We start from the raw sequence: 24,953 nt of genomic DNA, 5'->3' as shown, positions 1-24,953 counted from the left end.
CACATTGTCATCCTTCAAGGGAATCTTCCAAGCTGTCACTTGTCTCGTCTAAGGACTGAAGTAATTAACAATATCAACTGGCACTTTAGGAATTTCATTGTCTCCTCCTTCAAGTCTGAACAATCTTCAACCTCAATTGCATCACTTGAGACCTTCAAAGACAACACCGCAGCATACCTCACCAAGAAACTAGCTTCATTGAGCAGACTGTAGTACAAATGGAGCCAATGCAGCAGCAGGCTGGAAATGAGGAACTAATTGGAAAAACAGACGAGAAGGCAATACTTTTTTCTGTAAGTGCCCATGATCTGAAAAAAAAAATCCCGTTAAATCCAGAACTGCTCTCACCCTACTGGTATTCAGAAAGAAAGTGAAGACACATGACTTCTCGGAATGCTATCAATTTACCCTTTATGTAGACACCACTTCTATATTTATATGTAAACATTCACACCAATGTTTCTTGTCTTTTCACCCATCTGTACAGCACTCTGTAGCTTCCCAACCAGTTTCTCAGTATCAAATGCAAACTTCTCAAATGCAAGGTTTTTGTTCATCAGCAGGTTATAGTGCTTCTGGCTCTCAATGTCTGGTAATTACTTCCTTTGTTTCTCCTGCTCTTTGGTGTGTGGGTAAGTTTGGGCTATGCAAAGAGTTCACTGGTTCCCAGAACAAGCTTCCATGTGCTTGTACTACTCATTCCGGATGAAACGCAAATCAGACAATGAAACATCTGACTCTGAGCCCTCAGACCCAAATGCTAATCTGAGATTGCATTAGGTAAGGGAGTGTCACACCAAACCTCTTCCACTGAAGGTGACTACCTTTTTTTCTTTCTGGAACCAGAATTGTTGAAAGGTGCCCTGCATGCACTGCTGATGATTTACATGCATATTCCTTCTTTCTGCTTGATTCGTGGACATGCAGTGCAGACTTCTGAACTGCTATAATCCTCACCACTATCTCCTTTGATCTCCTCCTCTGCAACCGTGGTATAAAGGTAAGGGCTAAGTGGAAATGGGCATGTAGGGTACTGCTTCTGATTCCATTCTTCATATTGCTAATCTAGTACGTCAGCTTTTCCAGTGTATTTCTTAGGCCCCTAGTTTGAGATTCTTGTTGGCCTTCAAGGGCTTCCTCTTGCCAGATACCAGTGGTCAACAGCATTCATCCAATAGGATCAATTCTGAGTATCTCCTAGTATCCAGAATGTCCCCTTTCCTATCCGTTGCTTATTCTGTTTTCCTCTTTGACACCTTATTCAAAAGCCTTCCAGGCAGACAAAACAGGTACTTACTTTATAAAAACATGAAAATCGTTCTGATCTGGTTGACAAACTGAGTGATGGACCGCCTTCCACCCAATTACACTAGATCTCCATCTTGTCTTTGGTGCATGTTGGGTCACAGTAAGATGGTCCGATCCAATCCCAGCAGAGTCTCCCAATCAAGTTTTTACAAATCCGATGTCATGGCACCAGGATGGTCGAAAGCTTTAATACTCTGGGTTCACTCTGCAAAATGTATTCATCCCTCTACAGACATCAAGGAACTGAGTTCCCCTAGACTTCAGCAGCACCACATTTACAGTTATCAGAAATCTTTAGAATGGGGATCACATCACTAATCTATATTTACTCGAAGCTGGAGGTGCAGAAACAAAAGCTTGCGAAACAGCAAAACTGAGATTGTGTATCCTTCAATAGTCTCTATATCTAAGAAAATAACCACTTTTGCCGTAGATATTTGAGAGATTTAAGTAGTCTAAAGTCGTTCAAGTATCAATGCCACAAGTTCTATTTTCGCAAGTTCGAATCATATCTTGCTGCGAATCAAGACCTTAAAGTTAGTGCATCAGTGTGTGGCCTAACTAAAAGATCTGTACTGCAGGTTATATAGTTAAATGTTAACCCATCTACATACTGGGATAGAAGAAGGCTCTGTATTGGCTCCTTTTTTGTTCCGCCTTTGAGTAGAACGTCTGCAGAAACACAGTATCTCCTTTCACTAATACCTGAATAACCCCAAGATATACATGAATTTGAACTTCACAAAAACTTGACCAACGCCACCTGCATAATCGAAATACAACTTTGGCCCACAAATATGAAAGTAAAAAATGAATCCCTACTAAACAGGTCATTGCTCTGTCTCCCGAAATACCTGCAGACTACAGAATCATTGGATCAGACATTTGACCAAAAGGCATCTATCAAGCTCAAAATCCTATCAATTGCAAAATCAAGCCCCACTCCACTTTGTCTTGCTAGACTTAAAGATCAGTTTGGACAGCCCACATTCGTACATCTCAGAGTATAGGCAACATCTAACATTTCTAGTCCAGAGTCAACCTGAAGAACTTAGCCCAAGCCACTGCTCCAGTAGAATACACGAATGCCTTACTCACAGGCCTTGAGTCCTGGCTTAAACCATCCTCAGATGGGTCGCCTACCCTCCAGACAGTCTCATCTCCAGTGCAGTGAAATACTGGTTAGTTTTACCAGACCTGTCCTTACTCAGCTGTCTACTTTAAGAAGCACAAAGCACTCTCAAAAGCACTTACATTACTTGCAAGGCTTTGCATGTGAATAGCCCACGATACCTGAGCCGAGGTAAAGAAAACTAATACCTAAGTGGGAAAGCTGCAGAAAACCTGAAACTTCCAAGGTCAGCTCCACAATAAAGAACGCTTTTTTGAACAGTGCATACAATGCTACAACTCCTTGACAGCAACGATTGTTGTGGCACTTCCTTTAATATGTTGAACAACAATCATAACAGCCACCATCTAATTACCTGTTGACGCAAGGCCCCTGTTAAACCTATATGTGCCTATCACAAGGATGGTTTACTCCTGAATGTAAACCCTTACCTCTCTCACTACAGGCGTATATTTGTCTCTTGTTTGTTTACATTACGACTTGTTATTTGTTTTCCTTTCTAATACGTGAAGCGATGTGCCACTTATTCGCTTGGGGAATAGAAATAGACCATTGATGAATGTTAGCCAATGACTGCTTTTTAAGTCGAATATATATTTTTATAATGATGGGCTTGGGTGCCTGACTCTTCAGGAATTATCTAATAAATGTTTGGCTATTGTAGGACAGTACTCTCTTTCTTGGCATAGTTACCTCCATTCTCGGCCTGTTGTCAGTGTGTTTGACTGTGTTCACTGGGATCCTAATAACGAGGACCCCAGTGATTGTGCTCTCTCCCTTCTAACATGATTACTTACACCCCACATGTGGCATACTGGTGCCCCATGTAAGACCCTAGTATATGATACCTAGGGCATTGGAGTGCCAGGGGATCTCCATGGGCTGCAGCTTGTATTATGCTACCCATGGAGAGCCCATGCAAAGTGTTTCTGCAGGCCTGCCATTGCAGCCTGCGTGAAAGGGGGCATGCACCCTTTTCAATACAGGTCACTGTACCAGGTCACTGTAAGTCACCTCTATGGCAGGCTCTCCTAGCCCAGAGGGCAGGGTGCAAGTACCTGTGTGTGAGGGCACCACTGCACTAGCAGAGATGCCCCGACGAACTCCAGTCCCATTTTCTTGGACGTTGTGAGTGTGGGGATGTCATTTTTTGCATGTACTGGACATAGGCCACTACCTATGTCCAGCTACATAAAGGTAACTCCGAACCTAGGCATGTTTGGTATGAAACATGTCAGAGTCATACCCCACTACGTTTGCCAGTTTTGGAAGTTTGATTCCATGCACTCTGGGGGCTCCTTAAAGGACTCCCAGCATTGCTTCTACCAGCCTTCTGAGGTTTTTCAGGCAGCCCAAGCTGCTTCCACCCCTCAGACAGTTTTCTGCCCTCCTACTGCTTGAACAGCTCAAGCCCAGGGAGGCAGAACAAAGGATTTCCTTTGGGAGAGTGGGGTAATACCTTCTCCTTTTGAATATACGTGTTATATGGCTTGGGAGGGGTAGCCTCCCCAAGCCACTGCTATGCTTTGAACTGGACATTTGGTGTCCTCAGTGCATAAACCAGTCTACACAGGGTCAGGGACCTCCATTCCCTGCTCTGGCGTGAAACTGGACAATGGAAAGGGGAGTGACCACTCCCTTGTCCATCACCGCCCCAGGGGTGCTGCCCAGAGCTCCTCCAGAGGGTCCTTTGGTTCTACCATCTTGAATCCAAGGTTGGCAGGGACCTCTGGGAGCATGTGAGTGGCCAGGTCATGCAGGTGACGTCAGAGCCCCTTCCTAATAGGAGGTCACCTGGCTAGGTGACCAATGCCCCTTTCAGGGCTATTTAGGGTCTCTCTCTTGGGTGGGTCCTCAGATTCTGCTTGCAAGATTCCAGCTGGACTCCTCTGCAATTTCTACTTCGACTTTTAGCCACTGGAACCGCGATTGTTCCCTCCAGGAACTAACAATCTGTATCCACTAAAAAAGACTGTGCTTGCAACATTGTTTCCACGGCTCCTTCCAGCTTCTGCAACATTTCCCCAGCTGTGCATCCTCTGAGGGCGGCAAGTCTTCAGTCTGCACGAGAAGGAAGAAGAAATCTCCCTTGGAGTGAAGGAGTCACTCCCCTGCATCCGCAGGCACCATTTGCAACGACGACCGGCTGTGTGGGTCTCCTCTCATCCTGAGCTGCGTGGATCCTGCATCACAGGTGGTGTTCTGGAGTAGTCCTCTTGGTCTTTTTTGTCAGCTGTCCAACTTTGGTGGAGGTAAGCCCTTGCCTTCCGACGTAGGACAGTGCCCCACTTGCACCGCGTCTCTTGCACCTGCCAAGGCTTGTTTGCATCTCCTCCAACGGATCATCAGGTGTCGTGTAGTCTCAGCCCCCTGCACTCCTTCCTGCGACGCACAGCCCTCTGTGTGCTTCTCCTGCGGTGTGGGACCCTTCTCCAGTAGTGCTGCGTGGGTTCCTCTGTGACTCCTGGTTCCTCGTCTAGTGGGTCTCCTGTTGGGGCTGCCTCTTCTTCTTTGGACTTTCTGCTCTGCTGAGGATCCCCCGTGAACTCCCCTCTGTAGGTTGAGTCCTCCTGGACAGCTCCACTTTTGCTTCACCGCAACTTCTGCCGTTGCCAAGGCTTGTTGGTGGCTTTTCCATACCATTGACTGTCTGCAATCATCCATCCAGCTTGGGACATCGACTGCATCCTCCAGTAACTCTTCACCTGCTCTAGGGCCACATTCATGACCATCTTCATCGTACCGTCGACCAACTCCTGCATCCACAGCTGGGTGGGTAGTAGCTTCTACTCCTCCTGGACTCTTCTGTGACTTGTGGACTTGGTCCCCTTCTTGCACAGGTCTTCCTCTTCAGGAATCCACTGCTGGTTTCTTGCTCTTGTCTGGGTGTTGATTTTTCTTCTTTGTCTTCCTTTTGGGTGGTTTGGAGAAAATCTAGTAATTTCCTCCTTTCCTCCAGGTCGCTAGGGGCACTGTGGTACTTAACTTTGGGGTTTCCTACTACCCCCGGCTCCCCTCTACAGGTTCCATTTACCTAGGTGCAGGTCCTGTGTTCGCATTCCATTTTTTTAGCACATGGTTTGCGCTCCCCCTAGAGTCACTATTGTCTAACTGCATTTGCACTGTTTTATATCACTTTCTGTACCTATTTCTGATAACTAGTGTACATATTACGACACAGCAGGCCAGCGTCCTATTGCGGTGTATTCATTTTTTAAACTCTCTCTTCGAATCACACAATGGGAGAGAAATCTTTGCTTCAATGCCTTTATTTTTTCTTTCAGGCATTCTGATGGGAGCTGTTATAAAAATCATAGAATCCCAAAAACTAGCAAACTGGAAGGTAAGAACTGTACCACTTATTTGTACTTATTTCCCAATCGCATGCAATTTTTTGAATGCATCCAAAATATATATTCTGCATCTTTTTAGCCTGCATTGAATAACTGCTAATATTCTTTTAGGCTTGCCCACGTAATTGCAGTTGCAGTGCCCCATTTTAGTTTGGTTACCTTTTGAAGTAAGTGTGTTGTACAACTGTTAACCAAAATGCACATTCGACTAGGTGACTGTGAATCATTTTCACATGGTGAATAGGAGTAAAAGTGCACGTAAGTGTATAAAGCTTTTTTTAAACAATTGTTTTTTTTTTTCTTCAAATGTTGTAGAGAAAACCTTTTGAAAATTTCCTTCAGGTTAGAAAGTCCATTGCAGCAGCCATACCAAGAGCTGAAGTCACATTTAGGCGTGTAAATATGGGTAGGAAATACACTAGTAAGATTACAAATTAGGTATAAATGCTGCGTGTCAGTGTGACGGCGCACTGAGAAGCAAAATCACAATTTGTGAGACATCAACATGCGTGTGGAAAACATTTAAGAGCACAAGTCGCAGTAAGCACAAAGTCACATTTAGGGACACAAAATCACCTTTAGTGGACCTTAAGCTGCACTATGGTTTCACATGTAGAATCTAAAGACATTAAGTGCGAAATAAATATTCTTCAATTCAACCAAGCAGGGGGCACAGACACACTTTTAGAATGACAATTCACACACAGGTGCAAAATCACGTGGTGTGACAGCAGGAGTGTTGAAACACCTTTTGCTTCAAAAGGCATTTAGTTGCTGTAAAGACCTTCGAAGTAGTGTAGAGAATCCTTTAAATCCAAAAACACTGCTGTGGCAAAATTCAATTTTAGAGTACAAATACATTTAGATGCAACATCATCCTTTGTGCAAATTCAGCATGAACATAGTAAGACATTTAGGTGCAAAATCGCTCAGAACGGCAACACAATTGAGTAGTAAGATGTCACTTTTGGTGTAAAAGATGTCCATCAGTATAACATCACATTTGGCAGCACACCGAGGTGCATAATCACCCTATGTGCATCAGGAGTGTGGAATACATTTTAAGACTACAATTCACATTTAGGTGTCAGATCACCTCCAGGTATCTGTGGTGGAAACGAAGCAGCATTGTGGCATCACAAACAGGAGGAAAACAAATTCAGTTGCCTAATCAGAACAAATCACATAAATGTACATCCTTGGTGTAACATAAACAGAGTTTAGCTATTATGTTAGACCCGTCTGAGTTAAGGTCATCCTGGAACAAGATATCATCACTGGGTTATGTAGCCTTACTCCAGCGGGGGTAGAGATGGGGACTTGCATATTCAGTCCTTCTTAGTTGACTGGTTAGAAAGGCAGCTCTAAACACCTTGCAGGAATTGTGTGTCTTCTGTTTCAGCTCTGCCTATCAGCAATTGTTCAATTCACCTTTTACTGGTTGGGGTAGCATTTTTCTTCTTTCTTTGATATACTTGTATTTCATAAAACCTGGATTCATTTCCACAGCAGCCATCAGTTACTGTGTAGTAGTTACATAGGACCGATGACTTCCACTGTCTAAGTAGTGTCTCTAGTCCTGTTTGAGAATGCAGTGGGTATTTGACATTTTCCTTCACTCGCAGATAAAACAGTGGGCCCTCTGTAGGTCTTGCAGTAGATCTTTGATGATCTTCCTGGTGAAGTCGGAAAACTCCCCTCATTGTGGGCCTTCCCTTTCTTTTTCCAGCCTTCACATGCCAGTCACTATTGATTTATTGGAACAGATGTGGTGTCTATGTGACTCTTGTAAGTGCAAGTCCTCAATCTTTGTGTTTAAAGTGGCATTCAGCATCAAGGGTGCTCAGATTGCTGGATAATGCCCTGATTTTCACCCAGGTAGGTGAGCTGAACAGCCGCTGGTGGGTAGGCACCTAGCAAAGGAAAGGCCATCTGCCAGGGAGGGTGCTTCTACATTATAGAGCCTGTCAAAATTCTCTCCTAACATGCGTTTACCTTGTTGCTGTGGCACTGATTTCTTGGGACGCCAATGACATTATTACGCACCGCACACATAACATTATTGAGGGGGAAAACACAGCACCCAGATTGCGTTATGGACAATATTCCACTGTAGGCTCAGCAAGCAGGACATCTGGAAGGGCCAGGAAACATGGAAATGGTAATGGTGTGTCCAGGAAGGAGCATCATGTAAAAAAAAGGCAAGGATGCCCTTCTAAGTCCAAGGTAGTGACTTGGTGTAAGTGCCACGAGGTGGGACATTACAAGAGAGACCTTTAAGAGAATGAACTTCACACAGCGATATCCGTGATAGGAAACATCTTAAATGTGGGTGAAGGTACCCAAGAGAGACCGGTTGCGCTCATCCTAGTAGCTATGGACATTTGGAAGAGAGACCCAGATGTTCTGAAACACCTTCAACCTAACACAGTGGGATTTGTGCAGGAAGGTAGTATCAATGGGAGGAAAGTGCCTGCCCTGAGGGATGCTGGTGCCTTCCACACTGTGTTTGGAAGGAAGTACCTTAAGCCTGAGGGAATACTCCCTGGATCCAAGGATACAGATTCAGTAGCCACTGGGGGGAGATTGAGAGCAGTGGCAGGGTGGCCATGATTGTTGTCGGGAGATAAGGGAAAAGAATGGAGCTAGATATCTGGGGACCAAATTTGATTGCCCCAGGCTTGGTGCCATGGTGCCACCTTTATGGCTTGGAGAGTGTACGCTGTATTGAATAGAGGACGCGCTGTATGTCAGTCTCATCTATGTTGTGCATGGACCAGGAAAAGGTAGTTTGCAGGAAAGGGCAGATTCCGGGAAGGCAGTGACCATAGAGGCCATCGCTCCTGCTCCATATGGAGAGGAGAATGGGACTCCAAAAGCGGACCATTTCCTGGAGTCCGGGTTACTTCCAGAGCTGCAGAATTTGTTAGCTGCTGGAGGGCCTAACCTGTAAATTTATCCGCAAGGCACAGGAAGGGTGCCCTACACGTGTGGGGCTTCGCAAGGAAGCCCAGGATCAGGTCAGCAATGAAGTGGTCGGAAAAAACTATGTTGGATGGGAGGATAGTCAACCCTATAGTGAACCTCTGAATCGCAAGCCAGGAACTAGCAAGAGACTAGAGGTTCCATTGATGCAGAAACTTCCTGTTGTCATTGGTCCATGATGTACCCTTAGCACAACACTTTGGATTAGAAAACGCAGGATAGGTTGGACCCTCTGTTCTAAAGGCCAGGATTGCAAAGGGACAAAGAGAGGTAATGTAAAACCTGTCCAGCTTGCCAGATGAGTGGTAATACAGGAGGGAGGACAAAGGCACCAGTAGTGCATCTACCAGTGTGGGTGCCCCATTTGAGAGGGTGGGAATAGACAGTTCATTTAATCCCTCACATTCGGACAAGTAGATCTTGGTTGTGGTGTATCACGCCACCAGATACCCTGAACCTCTATCTCTGTGGAGCATGACTACAAAGGTGGTATTAAAAGTACTCCAGAGGATTTTTTCTAGCTTCAGATTTCCAAAGACGGTAATTTCCGACAAGGGAACCAACTTTCCTATATGAGAGATATGTGGGAGCAAGCTGTTGTGACATACCACTTCTCCATGGCAAACCAGTGGTTTGGTGGAGAAGTTTACAAAACAGTGAAGAGTATGATAGGAGCTGTGCCAGAGAACCTCAGGAGGAAGTGGAATCTTCTGCCATGTTTCTTGTTATGCAGAAGGGAGTAGAGTTCAAGACCTTTGAACTTCTGTATGGACACCCAGTGCGGGGTCCACTTGCCTTAGTATGAGAAGGTTGGGAGGGAATCTGAGACTCTCCACAGAAGGTTGTGTGGGGTGTGTGATTGGCGTCTGGAAGTTAATGGCTAAATAAATGAGCCAGGCAAAGGAAAGCTTTAAGGCTGGCCAAGCATTGATGAAGAAATTGTATGACCTGAAAGCTATGCTGACTGGGTATCAGGAACATGAGGAGGTGTTGGTGTTAAGGCCTAATTGTCCCAGGGTTTTAGAGGGCAAATTATGTGGGTCACACAAGGTACTTCGGAAAGTGTCTGAGGTAAACTACTTGGTGGACACATGTGCCACAGGGGAATCCAAGAGTGTGCTCCATGTGAACAGGCTGTACTCTTACTTCCAGAGAGACTAGACAGTGAATGTCTAGTCTGTATAGTCACATGAAGGATGGCACTGTGTAAGGGGGTCAGTTAGCCTCTTAGTTAATGCCTGAGCAGCAGACATAGGCCCTCATTCTGACCTTGGCGGGCGGCGGAGGCCGCCCGCCAAAGTCCCGCCGTCAGGTTACCGTTCCGCGGTCGAAAGACCGCGGCGGTAATTCTGACATTCCCGCTGGGCTGGCGGGCGGCCGCCTTCAGGCCGCCCGCCAGCCCAGCGGGAAAGAGGCTTCCACGATGAAGCCGGCTCGGAATCGAGCCGGCGGAGTGAAAGCTGTGCGACGGGTGCAGTTGCACCCGTCGCGTATTTCACTGTCTGCGCAGCAGACAGTGAAATACTTGTAGGGGCCCTCTTACGGGGGCCCCTGCAGTGCCCATGCCAGTGGCATGGGCACTGCAGGGGCCCCCAGGGGCCCCGCTACCCCCCCCTACCGCCATCCGGTTCCCGGCGGTCGGACCGCCGGGATCTGGATGGCGGTAGGGGGGGTCGGAATCCCCTCGGCGGCGCAGCAAGCTGCGCCGCCTTGGAGGATTCAATGGGGCGGCGGGACACTGGCGGGAGACCGCCAGTGTTGCCGGTCCGACCGCGGCTTTACCGCCGCGGTCGGAATCCACATTGGAGCACCGCCGGCCTGTCGGCGGTGCTCCCGCGGTCCTCCGCCCTGGCGGTCTTTGACCGCCAGGGTCAGAATGACCGCCAGAGTGTACAAAGGTGTTGGAATGGTTTGCCAACTTCTTCTTGCTGACTCTAGGGTTGACACCTGCCTGTGTGCATGACATAGACACACTGGTGACAGTCTGCCAGTGAAAGTCAGAATGTACAGAATGTCTGACTGGGTTCAGGGATGCATTAAGGCGGAAGTTGCCAAAATGTTGGACCTGGGAGTCATTGACAGATCTCATAGTCCTTGGTCCAGTTCTGTGGTTCTAGTACCAAATCAAGTGTCTACTGACTTGCAGTTGTTTGTTGACTGCCGAGCCATCATTAAAGTAACCAAAACCGATGACTGTTCAATTCCCAGAGCAGATGAGCTTGCAGATCTGTTAGGTGCTGCAAAATAATTGAGCACCTTGGATCTGACCAGTGTATATTGGCAGATCGCTTTGGCACCAAATGCTAAGGAGAAGATTGCATTTTCTGCACCAGAGGGCTGTGTCAGTTTAAGATGATGTCCTTTTGGTTGATGAATGGTCCTGCCACTTTTCAGCACCTGGTAAACCATGTTCTTGCGGGGTTGAAGGAGTTTTGTTTGGCATAGTTAGATTATATTGTGGTGTTCAGCAGTTCATATAAGGACTACCCTGGGCACATGGACAGGTGTTGGCAAGGATACAGGAGGTGGAACTGACTATCAAAGCAACTAAATGTTAAGTGGGACAGTCCTTTGTAATCTATCTAGGGCATGAGGTAGGGAATGCGAAGCTTCATCCATTGAATGCCAATATTTAGTCTGTGATGGAGTGGGAGGTACCAACTACCCAGACTGAAGTGAGGGCCTTTTTAGGACTCACCGGGTATTATAGAAACTTGGTGGCCAGCTATGAAACTATAGCTCCCCCACTGATTGCTTTGATCTGTATGGAGCAGCCCAGGAAGGTAATCTGAATTGCAGAGTGTCAAAAGGCATTTGAGGAACCAAAGCAGACACTTTGCACTGCACCAATACTGAAAGAGCCTCAGTACAGTCAGCCTTTTATTTGTGCAGATATCTCCTCTGACAAAGGCGGCAAAGCTGTGTTAGCTCAACTGGATGACAAAGAGAGTGTCCAGTAGCCTTTATTTGTAGGCGATTACTACCCAGAGAGTAGGAATGAGCACTTATTGAGAAGGAGTGCTTTACTATAGTGTGGGCTTTGCGTAAATTCCGCCCATATTTTTTTGCCACGGAGTTTGTTGTGCAAGCAGATCATAAGCCACTGAAATGGTTGATGGCTTTAAAGTGAGGAAATCCCAAGTTGTTGAGATGGTCTATTTCATTGCAAGGGTCAGACTTTGTAGTGGAGCACAGAGCCCGATTGAACCACAGGAACACAGACAGACTTTCCCGCAGGTTTTACTGACCATCCAGCCACCCAAGATTAGGAGTTTGGGCAGGGTGTTTTGCTCTGGGTGTGGTCTCTGCTGGGACAGAAAAATCCTCTGCATGGTAAATATGTGTATCCCTGCCCTGAGTGCTCAGCTGTACTGTTGTCTGGATCCCTAATGCTGATTATTTTTTTTGTCCATGGCAAACTTGGATCATGCATGTGTGCTATGACATAGGCCTGTCTCATGGATCAGGATCGTTGGATTGGAAGGGGTGCCCAAACTGGTACCCTCTTAGCGGTGTAAGGCTGCCACCTTCATGCGTGGTTAAGCAGATAAGAACAATGGTGGCAGCATACCAGGTAGTGGTCAGTGGTAGTTAACAAGACTTTTCTATCCTGTGTCACTGGAATGAGGTCTATTGGCTTACTCACTTTTTTTAAAGGTTCCTCTTCTGGGTGCTCAACTCACCCTTCGCCTACATCAGGTAGATATGAAGTGCTGCGTAGTGCAGAATTAATGACTCTGCACTGGTTGTCTGTGTGTCTGGGAGGTGTAAAGTAGAGGGATAGAGCAGTACTGTGTAGTACACGTGCGATTGATGCATGTGCTGAGTGTATGTATGCCTGTGAGGAGTACATGACATGAAAGATGTAGTGCAGTGCGTGCGCAATGAGAGCATGTGCGGGGTGTATTTGTACTTGACCATCCACATAACCTGGTCTACCTTTCTAATGTTGAGTTATGGGCACAATGTACAACTGTTCTTTTTTGCCTTCTTCCTTACAGCTAAGCCCATGAACTTGGACCGGACTTCCTCGTTCACTTTGCCTTGGTTGGTATTACATCCTAGCACAGATTTATACATGTTCTTACTTCTTGCTGTTATCACCGGGGGTGGGGACTGACGACCCTTACCCCTCGGTGACTGGCAGCAGTCTTGGCATCTCTGCTACCACCTTCCCCAGGAAGGTGACTACTCTAAGGGGTATGTCGGGTAAGCCAATCACGTTGGGCCCTGTTGCCCACTTATTTGTTTCTGGTCCAAGTTTCTTCCTTTCCTTCTCCTGTGTGCCCACTTTTGGGGGGTTGGAGGCACCTTAGCTCTTCCTGACTGGTTCCCACAGGTTCATGTACTTCCCTACAGCGATCCCCCCTCGACCTCAGAGCATGGGCTCATTGCCCAACTTTAATTTACTATTCCTAAATGTCAGAGAATTAAATTCCCCTAGCAAGAGGAAATACATCTGGTGCTACCTCTTATAAAATGACTCTGACATTTTTCTGCAAGAAACACACTTGCTTCAGGAGGACAGCCTGCATGTGGCTTATCCTCGTTAACCCTGCAAGTACTGGGCATACACCTCCCCTAAAACTGCAGGGGTTGCTATCCTTATTAAAAAAGGAGTTTGCACAAAGGTGCTGAAAACCTGCATGGACCCGTTTGGGCGGTTTCTAACCCTAACTGTGGAAAGGAGACACTCCGTATTGACCATCCTCAACCTTTATGCTCTGAATCAGGCTCAAAATGCTTTCTTATGAAGGGTACTCAAGGACCAACTGGGCACCGCTTGAGGTGACTTGATAGTAAGGGAGGAGACTTTAACCTGGTCTGGACCCATACTGCGATAGGACATCACTGCAATTCCAAGGTACTGGGGCTATGTGTGGACAGCTTCGCAGAGACCTTACAGATGAGGGTTTGACTGATGTCAGGTGCTACCTGCACCTGGATTCCTGGGACTACACCTTTTATTCCCATGTCCACCGGTCCCACTCCCACATCGACCACATATTTCTTACACATGGCCTTCTACAGGGTCTTGAAGAAGCACAGATATCAAATATTTCAATTTTCTGATTGCGCTCACTTTGAGCTCGTTTGGTCCACTGATGGAGGCCCCTATGCTGGCGACTACACCCCCAGTTCCTGCGTGGCCCAGTGGATATTGCTTCCATCAAGGGGGCGATCTCTGAATACTTTGAGATCAAACCCCCTCCTCCAATGTGTTATGGGATGGATTCAAGGCGACCATCAGGGGTGTCATGTCCTCCATCTCCATTGCCAGGCCCGTCTGTTCGAGACTAATCTCACAGCGGAAATTCGAGCCTTGGATCACTAGTACAAGCAGTGTCCTTCCTACAGCATGGGATAGACACGAGCGGACTCTGCTGAGGGGTCAGCTACGAGCACATCGGGTAAACAAGGTTGAGATCTCTACTAGCTCTCAATCAGAAATACTAGAAGGGGGGCGACAAGGTTGGTACTCTGTTGGCCCGCAGTCTTCGGCTACACTATGGGGGTGATCCCGCCGCCCGCCAAGCGGGAACCGCCAGAAGACCGTACCGCGGTCATTCTGGGTTTCCCACTGGGCTGGCGGGCGACCGCCAAAAGGCCGCCCGCCAGCCCAGCGGGAAACACCCTTCCACGAGGAAGCCGGCTCCGAATGGAGCCGGCGGAGTGGAAGGGGTGCGACGGGTGCAGTAGCACTCGTCGCGAATTTCAGTGTCTGCTAAGCAGACACTGAAATTCTAAGTGGGGCCCTCTTACGGGGGCCCCTGCAGTGCCCATTCCATTGGCATGGGCACTGCAGGGGCCCCCAGGGGCCCCACAACACCACATACCGCCATCCTGTTCCTGGCGGCCGAAACCGCCAGGAACAGGATGGCGGTATGGGGGTCGGAATCCCCATGGCGGCCAGCGGAAAGCCGGCGGGAGACCGCCAACTTTCCGTTTCTGGCCGCGGCGGTACAGAGCACCGCCAGCCTGTTGGCGGTGCTCCCGCGGACCACGGCCCTGGCGGTTTTTACCACCAGGGTCAGAATGACCGCCAATGCTCGCCCTCACATTTCTAAGATACAGACACACACAGCTGCATGGGCTGTCAGGGAACCAGCTAAACAAGGGGCTTTCCAATTTTCTATTAGACACTCCATGCTAGCAACGGAGACAGACCTACTTTAGCGTCCCTGACCCCCCTTAGACCTTCAAGTGGCATAGGATCTTAAAATTCCATTCACAGCCACAAAGCCCTCAAAGGACTGACTGTAGGGAAGATACCAGGCCAAGACGGCTTACCAGGTTCTTTCTATAAGCTCTTTCTTCCCCAACTGAAGCAACACTTGCTTTGGCTTTACAACTCCTTCGCGGACACCACTGGCCTCCTGGGAACCATGTCCATTACCGAGATAACACTTATCCTTAAGCCAGGTAAGGACCATACCCTTTACACCTCCTGTCGGCCCATAGCCTTGCTCAGCACTGATGCCAAAATTGACATCAAAATGTTAGCCAACTGCCTGGAGGCCTTGCATTTGCAAGTGATAGATCCACACCAAGTCATCTTTATATGACAGAGCCAGGGTACTGATAATATCAGGCGCTTGTCCCATTTGGTAGATAAAGCTCGGACTCACAACATCCCAGCCTGCGTCCTCTCACTCGATGCCAAGAAGAAATTCGATCAAGTTAGTTGGACCTGTCTGCATGTGGGACTCAAATAAATCGGCCTGGGTCTTTATGTGATTGGTTAAATCATGGCCTCTTACACTGTCCACATGGCTATGACATGGGTGAACGGCCACCCCACCCAGTATTTCTCCTTCCACAGAGGCACCTGGCAGGGATGCCCTCTCACTCTTCTGCTCTTTGCCCTCATGGTAGAGTCCCTGGTTATCAGTATCCAGCTGGCCCGCACGATAGCTGGCATCCCCTTTGGGGGACGACAACAAAAGACCCTCCTGTTTGCGGACTACATGCTACTTGAACTAGCAGGCCTGGAGTCCTTCCTTCCTTCAGTGGTCCATAGCTTGTGAGCCATTGAAGTGGTATCTGGATATAAAATAAACATGGCTAAATCCCATATCCTTAACCTGACAATCCCGCCTCAACCCGTCCCCTACCTGGCGCAGCTCATCCCCTTTCAATGGGCCCTGGATCTTTAAAGTACCTTGGCTTCATCATCACCCCTTCCTTGTAAACCTGGTTCCATGCCAACTGGTTCCCGCTTTGTAGGGCCATTCTGAAAGACCTCCAGAGATGGAGGGCCCTCCATATCTCCTGGCTGGGCTGGGTGAATGTGGTGAAGATAAACGTTTTCCCCCGCTGCTTTACCTTTTACAGTCCATCCCCATGTCTATCCCGACGAATGATGTTCGGGTTATGCAGTAGGATGCTTGATCATTTATTTGGAAGGGGAAACGGCCGTGTATCTCAATTTTGCTATTCATGTTGCTGCAAAACCAGGAGGGTCTTGCATGTCCCAGTCTCTTAGACTACTATTCAGACCCCCCATCTGCGCCACATCTCTGAATGGTTGTTCAGGGTGAGTGAGAAACACTGGCTACATATGAATCAGGCAGTGGCCTGCATATCCCTTTGGGACATGGCCTGGCTCCGAAACAACACTTCCACCACAGTGCAAACCTAGTGTCCCCAACACGTACGGTCCTAGAAATCTGGGTCCAGCTGGCACTTAAGAGAGGCCTTACTTCTTTTCCCTCCACCCACACTTCAGTAGAATGCAATCTGGAATTCATGCCTGCTCTCACTCCAGGTACCTTCTCGGACTGGGAGAGAGGAGAATTTAGGACGCTACAAGACCTCTTCCAGGGGCAGACCATCAAGTCCTTTAAACAAAGTAAACTTGACTTTGCCGTCTTTGAAACTTCTTGCCACAAATACTTTCAGCTTCATCAGAATAGTGATGGTCAGCGGAGAAACCATAGACCAACGACCCCCTGAGAAGAGGAGGTATAGAGGGAGCTTCTAGCAAAACTAAAAAAAATTCAACAAAGCTCCGGGTCAAATTAGGCAGGGAGAGATGACATATGAGAAGCATCTCCAATGAGATGAAAAACAGATTTCCAGTTTCGGAATCCTTTCAGAAAGAAATTTGAGAATCATGCCACATTTTGGGAAACAGTTACATGATCTTGTATAAGAATGTCCGTGCTAGAAGAGAAACCAATAAGTACTTAACTTAAGGTTAGAAAAGTTCCTGAGAATTGCCCACCCTGAGTTCAAGAGAAAAAGCAACACAGGAGTCCCTTGAGAGATTAGAGAACCAGGTGAGGAGGAACAATATAAAGATCATGAATGTCCCCAGAGGAGTGGAGGGCTCAGACCTAAGATTCTTTGTCTTAAAATTACTAAAGGAAGGGCTCTTCAAGAGGGAGACCGAAGCACACGTGTCATCTTGACACTATTTTTTTTTTTTTTTACTTTTGAATATGCTGCACAGCATCGACGGGAAATGCTTGTTGCTGATGCTGTACAGCATTGCCAGAAAGCATTGTCAAAACCAATAGGTCCCAAAGGCAAGGCCTTTATTGGCTTTCCACCAATACATAGCTTTGAATGGTGCTGGTGCATGCACAACCTAATTCTGATTTTCGGGCACCAAAGTGTGCAAACATCCTGGCAGTGAAAGGGTTAATACTATAAATCCTGTGGGACCTTACTACAGGTTCCGTTGATTTTGGTGCAGTGATACCTGAAGCCTAGAATGCCTGACTCCTGCTCACATCAAAACTCAACAAGTTTCCTAGTGTAATAGGAAATGACAACAGGGGCTGGGAGATAACGGGTCGTTTGCTGTACATTTTAACTTTCAGGGTCGAAAACCGCTGAAATATTCCCACTGCTGTGAGCAGGCAGAAAGTGTCGGCGAGGGGGCTGGTGGAAGGTGGGTGGGGCCTCTAGGGGGTTGAGGATTCACACTGTCTGGGGAGCATTGCCTTTTTCCCACGGGACTAGACTGTGCTGTTGCCTGCTACCCAAGCTCCTGCTGTGTCTGATAAGGTCTGGTGTGTCGTGACCCAGTCCAGAGTTTACGAACCTGATAAGTCCAGGCCCACAACCAAAATTATCGCCTTGGGTGGAACTTGGTCACTCGAAGTAACGGCGATAGTGACAATTTTATTGCTATTCAGTTACAAGGCAGTGGTATAAATTGCCTAAAAACTGCAATGTTAACATGATAATAACAAATGTGAATTGCATTCTGTATTTGAAATATATGAGCATTGCAAGTGAAACAGATGACACCAATACATGAAGCCGTTTTTTCATTGTTCATGGTTAATTCAACAGATACCACAGAGTGGAAAAGCTTATGAAATATAGAGGACAGTCAAAGGGAACAGAAGTCATTTTTTCTTTTCATCATTCCGGCAACGCTTCTGCTCACTCAATTAAGAATTCATGAGGCATAGATTGTAACTTAGTATCAAGTTGAAGTGTGCTTTTTACTAACACTCGGTAATGTGATATGAAAGACAAAGATGAGAACGTGGAAACCTGATGGAAGTCCACTGATATGGGTTGCATTGTATTGTGTCTATAAATATTTGAAATGCTGGCATGTGGTTCAAAAAGTATGCTTGAAAATGCAGTTAAAGTGGCCAACCTGATAAAGATGTCAGAATGTCTCTAAAAATCCACGATCACACCATCAAACAAAAGAAAATTCCTGAATGCCTGTTGTTGGTGGTTGTTAATGATGCAGAACTTGGTAAAGATAAATGTTTTTTCTCTCTTAAAATTTATTTTTTAAACTTGTTGTCGCAGCTCAGTAGTTGCTGACCAGTTGGCACACTGTCACTACTTTATACCACAGCTAGAATTCGAAAATGCACGGAAGCATAAAGTTTGCAAAATAATGTATATTGCAGTCTCTTGAACAAACAGCTTCTAAGGTATCGTAGTAAGTCATTTCTTGATTAGCTGTGTCAGAGTATCTACTCTCCCCCGCAGAATCAGGCGTAAAGTTTTCTCATTTCTGTTTGTATACTGGTAGACTAATAGTAAATGTCAGTGAGTGGCATCTGCTGGTGGGCATGAGCAACCTGATGGTTCAAAGATTTTTAGAGCATCCACCACATTTCTAAACAGGTTGCTGCACCAAGGGGATTATTGTGTTCTAAACAGTGCTTAATTTGTAAATAAATACGTGCCGGTGCCCAAAGCCCTCCTCCTAAACACGCGGCTCCTGCAATTAAGTTTGCGAACACGTAATACTGAGGCAGGTAATCCTGGAGCCATCTCAGGCCTCTTCAATCCATAGAAAGCCACTCCTTGCCCCTTCAGCTCCCTCTTGCAGTTTTTTACTTTCTCTCTTTGTTATGCTTTTTCGTTTTTCCCTTCCTCTGTCTATCCCATATGCTTATTTTGCTTGCAGCAAATGCTTGAGGCAGAAGAATAAGCCCCGGCCCTCAAAAATAAGTGCTGGTGCTCAGCACCGGAAACAACAGGCACAAATTAAGCACTGGTTCTAAATAGTGTCATAGTGTGCGTGTGTGTGCCTCTATGTCTTGCATCAGGTCTACAATTTCTTTGCAATTGCCTAAAATAATGTATTCTCCTATAACTCACTTTACTCAACCTGTATTGGTCACAGTGAGGTAAAGGATTTTATCTATTCAACTTTTTTTTAAACTGTCTTGACCCTGAAGCAAGAATGCCACTTTTGAGCTCAGGAGAGTGCATATGTCGTTGATATGTTTTACAGTGAAGTTGATTATGGTACTTATATCGTTATAAAGAAAAGTAGGTAAAGATATCACGTAACGGATGCACCAGTGAAGCAGTTCATGGTTGTCTATACCAAGAAGTGTTCTTAGGTAATCAGGCATCCAGTTGGTGTTATTTAATTAAGTCTTAAATAATGTAAAGGAAGTGGCTCTGCGTATATTGTTTGGATGAAACTGCAGATTTTTGAAGTGGTGCCCAAAAAGCGTCCTTCATGATGGAAATTTTGTTGTACTTGGGAAGGTCGATGTGTAAGCAGAGAGGCCTGTCCTAGGTCTTTTCTTCCCGCACCTGGGCCTTTTTGTTCATCAGATGTTTTGATTTTTACTGCCAATAAAAGCAGTCAGTTCAATGATGCCAAGATTGAAAGAAGATTGAAACACTTCTTTTAGTAATGAGAGTTAGGCCTTAAAGAATCAAGTGGAAAAAACTTTGAAATATGCAGTTGTTAATATGAGTGTAGCTTAAACAGGGCTATTTAGATCCAAGTTAGGCAGAACCTATCTGAAGGCTTAAGGTGTGACCTTAGGTTTGTGCAGGTGTTTAGTGTTATCAATTTGTGGAATGTAGTTTTGCAAAGTGCTCAGAACGGAATCACTTAACCTTCACATTTTTAATCCAGGACTTTATTTGAGGTATGCAGGTGGTTAACCTCAAGAAGCTGTTAGGACAGTGCATTTTTCAGGTATATCTGAGTTTTGTGAGTGTAATGTTATAAGGAGACACCATGCTCACTGACATGTTTGAAATAAATGTTTTTTTTTTTTTAAAGAGGTTTTTTTATTGAGTCAAATACAAGAACATTAACTTAACATTGCCAGGACAGAGATATGCAGTTGTGAATATATATGCATAAGGAATATTGTACTTGTAAATGCATATTTAAACATGTACATGAATTAGGCATATACAGCAATATAGTATCAAAGACTCCAAGTTTGAAGAAAGAAAGAGGGAGAGGGAGAAGAGCTTTAGGGATAGAAAAGGGAATCAAGTGATAGCCATGTGGAGAGAGAGGCAATAGGCATTAGTTACAGCGAATGTAAGATAAAATAAGTATATATAAGAAGAAAAACAGGAAATATATTGACATTTTTTTAAAAGGAGGAGAAAAATCCATTTCCTTCGCAGTGCGTGAGAGATAGTTACTTAATGGCAACCATAGCTGATGACGTTTGAAGAAAGTTCCTGTTGAATCAAGCTTGTAGCTGTCAAGTCTATGATGATAACATACAGAATTCCACCACTGTCTGAGAGTAATGTTCTCCGAAGATTTCCAGTTAGAAGTGATAATAGAGATTACAATAGAAAGCAAAAGGTCCACCAATTTTCCAAGAGGCCTGAATGAACTCCAGATATCGTGTACGCCTCCCAAAAACAGTAATTCATATGACATTGGTAAGGAGATCTGAACTATTGCTGAAATGCGAGACCATATTGAGGACCAAAAAGTAGATAGGGATGGACAGGAAAAAAACATGTGAAAGTCAATACCCTGATGAGTGTGGCAGCGCCAACAATTGTCATTTTGAGCAAGTTTGAATTTGTAAAGGCGTACAGGAGTGTAGAAAAGTCTATTATAAAAAAAAATATAGGGTCTGTGTGAGGCTTGCAGTGCGTGCAGTGGAATGTATGTTATACCATATTCTATCCCATAAAGAAGTTGGCCAAACAACACCAAGATCTGATTCCCACAATGTCTCAATAGGTGATTTGAGTCTAGGTGAAACAGACGATCTTAAAAGTTTCTAAATTCCAGCTGCCCTAGGATAATTAGAAGTTACAATCGGGTGTGGAGATGATGCAAGAGAAGAATGATTATGATGTATAAGTTTATTGAGGGCCTCTTGGACTAGAGTAGAAAGAATGATATATTGGGATTTCATGCGAATAGGGAGATTATAAATTGCTGAGAGAGTAGGAAAAGGGATGAGAGAGTCTTTATGATATAATTGGGAAATGAGAAGAATACCTTTAGTTATCCAAGCCTTCCAACACAAGGTTTTACCTTGTTTCCTAAGTGAACTATTGTGCCAAATAGGACTGTTAAAGAATTGATTAATGGGGGTAAGATGCGAAATAAAAAAAAGGTTTCAGTAAGTTGACTGAATGGGAGATAGTGCTGGGCAACCAGGATTTTGGGGGTTAGACATAAATATAATGTGTTTATGGGAAAAGGGAGAAATAAATGTTTCTTCCAAAGAGAACCATAGCTTTTTAGGGGCATCATTGAGTGTAGATAAATAGGGATGTATTTGCTTAATGCCAAAAGATTTGTGATAAGTTATAAAGTCAGGGAAATTGACTCCACCTTGTACTTTAGGAAGTTTTAATTTTGAGAGAGAGATTCGGAATTGTTTACCGTTCCACAGGAACTTTGATAGAATTTTATCAATTGAACTAAAAAATAGTTTAGGTATCTTAATAGGAAGCATCATAAGGAAGAAGTTAGTGATAGGGAGAAGCATTATCTTAATGGTGTCCAAGCGGCCCCACCACGTGAGTTATAACGGAGACCATTTCTGTGTGAGATCTACAAGCTTTGCCGATAGGATTTCTAAATTAGTCCTTAAGGTATCCTTGAGAGTAGTGCAGTACCATACTCCCAGGCATTTAATCTTAGAAGAGTTCCAAGATAATCCTGCATCAGGGAATACAGAGCCAGTGCAATGAGCATTAAGTGGCAAGACCACTGTTTTGTCTATATTAAGTTTATAGCCAGATACATTAGAATATAAGTTGAGCTCATGCAGGAATGCAGGAAGAGAAGTGTCAGGGTGAGACATGAACAAAAGAATATCATCAGCATATGCCATAAATTTGATGTGTGCATTATTAATATGAAACCCCGTAAATTGTTCAGATGTTTTTAATTGGTATAGAAAAGGTTTGAGAGCCAAAATAAATAATAAAGGAGATAATGGGCATCCCTGACGAGTACCCCTTTTAAGAGGGAAAAAAGGAGATCGGATACCGTTTGTTATAACCGAGGAACATGGTGAGGAATAAAGAATGGATATAAAATGTCGGAATTTAGTACCTAGTCCATGCCATTCGAATGCTTTCGGCAAGAAACCTCAGTAGACCCTATCAAAGACCTTTTCTGCATCCAATGATAAAGCTGCCAGAGGAATCTTAAGTTTAGATGCCTTGTTAATAATATTTAAAAAAGTACGGGAATTATCTGCTACATTTCTATTAGGGATAAAACCAGATTGATGAGAATCAATAAGGTCAGGTATATATGGGAGTAAACGGAGAGCTAAAACTTTGGCATAGAGTTTACAATCAGTATTAATTAAAGATATGGGTCTATAATTTTTACAGTCAGTCACATCCCGATCTTTTTTGGGAATAAGACAAATCATGACCTCCGTAAATGAGCCAGATGCAGAACCTGACATTATAAAATTATTAAGTAATTGAAAGAGTTTGGGGAAAAGAGACTTATCAAACTGAATAAAGAATTCTACTGTGAAGCCATCTGGGCCTGGAGCCTTACCCTTGGGGAGAGATTGTAAAGCTGTATATAGTTTGGTAAGTTGTAGGGGTTGGTCTAAAGATGAGAGGTCAATCTGCAATGGGTCCCTTGGTTTGAGATTAGAGAAATATTGGTTGAGAGATTCAACTGTTGGTATGTGTTCTGGAGTGTACAGGTCCTTATAGTAAGAAGCGAAACACAATGCTATATCTTTATCTCTAAAGTGTTTAACATCATTGTTATCTGAGATATATTTAATAGTTGTTTTTTCTTTTCTTTGTTTCAAATATCGAGCTAGAAGAGAACCAGCTTTATTGTTACCACCATAATATCTGGCATTTATTTTCAGGAGGGTGCCGCATGTTTGTTCAGTGGTATATTGGTTAAACTCCATTTTAGCTGAGACTAGTGCTTCAAGATGTGATTTACTAGTTTTGTGAGTATAGTATTCATGTTCTAGGGACTTTATATTTTCAAGGATGGAAGTCGATTTTTGTTGAGCAGACTTTTTTTTTGAGTGAGCGTAACTTATGATGAAAACCCTAGAGGCTGCTTTGAATGCATCCCACACAAAATGAAATGATAGTTGATCACTATCGTTGATGTGAAAGTATTCTTCTATAAACTTACTGTAGGAAGCGATAAAAGTAGCATCTGAAAGTAGAGAGTTATTAAACCTCCATGAAGATGTTTTAGAACCATTAAGAAAAAGATCAAGGTCAGTAATCAGAGGTGCGTGATCTGAGATCAAAATAGCACCGATTTCAGAGTTGGCCATATGTTGCAATAAACCTTTACTCAGAAAGATATAATCAAGCCTGGAATGGGAATGGTGGGTAGGAGAATAAAAAGAGTATTCCAAGAGGTCGGGATTGCATAGTCTCCAGGAATCAGAGAGAGAATGGTGTAAAATAAAGTTTTTAAAAGCTTTGTGGGAGGCATGTGGAATGAAACGTGACGTAGAACGTCTGTCCAAAAATGGATCGAGAATTTAGTTGCAGTCACCACCTATTAGTAAATTGTTTGAGGAATGTTCAGAGACAATATGTGAAAGATTCTTCCAAAAATTTGGATCTGGATGTGTGGGGCCGTATATATTAAGGATAGTAAGAGAAATATTGTCAATTGTAAATGTAACAAATACCCAGCGACCTTCTGTATCTTGATGCTGTGAAATTATGGTAGGTTTGAGATATTTATGACAGAGTATAATTACCCCATTTTTGTTTGTGATGGAAGGAGAGTAGAAAATGTCCCCCACCCATTGTTTTTTAAGCTTAATTGCCTCAGAGTCGTTGAGGTGAGTCTCTTGCAACAAAGCAATGTGGCATTTCAAACGAGCTAGGTGAGATAAGACACGCTGACGTTTAATGGGGTGTTTAAGTCCCTTAACATTCCAAGTAACCGTTCTAAGTTGCATAACAAGAAGTATTAATAAACAACTGCTGTAACAATGAAAAAACTAGGCATATCAATTTTGCAAAAGCAAAGAAATGAGGAAGAAACAAGATAGTAAAGAAAAAGAAAAGGAAGAAGATGACCTCCAGAAGTTGTATATACATGAATGTGGCAATACAGGGACTAAAGTCCACGAAAGGTAAAAAAAAAACAAGATAGAAAGTGAATACCCCGAAATGTAGAGGGACAGCGGAAAACCTGAAGAGACAGGCAAGAGTGGCTTCAGCACAAGTAAAGTGATATTAGATATTAAAACATATGAAGGCGAGTTTCATGGAAGAAAAAAAAAACATACAAACGAAAAATGTACCATTCAGGAGACCAAATAACGTAATAACTTTAAAGGACTGTGACATGAAAAACAATAAAAATCAAAGCTTAACAGTGGAACGTGTAGGAGAACAGTTTGGATGGTGAGAAAGGGATACGGTTGGGAAAGGAACATGAGGATTGCACAAAGAACACTATCTAAAAAAAAAAAAAAAAATATATA

The 24,953-nt window shown here is 44.5% G+C and overlaps 1 protein-coding gene across 1 annotated transcript in view; it reads left to right on the top strand.

The window, feature by feature from the left end:
* Positions 1–24,953, top strand: part of SLC9A8 (solute carrier family 9 member A8) — a 567,556-nt gene that overhangs the window by 160,960 nt on the left and 381,643 nt on the right. The window contains exon 4 of the mRNA XM_069243441.1: positions 5,725–5,783. Within this exon, the coding sequence (XP_069099542.1) occupies positions 5,725–5,783 (59 nt within the window). The remainder of the gene's footprint in view (positions 1–5,724; positions 5,784–24,953) is intronic.

The sequence above is a fragment of the Pleurodeles waltl genome, chromosome 7 (assembly GCF_031143425.1).
Source record: "Pleurodeles waltl isolate 20211129_DDA chromosome 7, aPleWal1.hap1.20221129, whole genome shotgun sequence".
Lineage (NCBI taxonomy): Eukaryota > Metazoa > Chordata > Amphibia > Caudata > Salamandridae > Pleurodeles > Pleurodeles waltl.
This window is presented reverse-complemented; position numbering and strand designations above follow the sequence as displayed.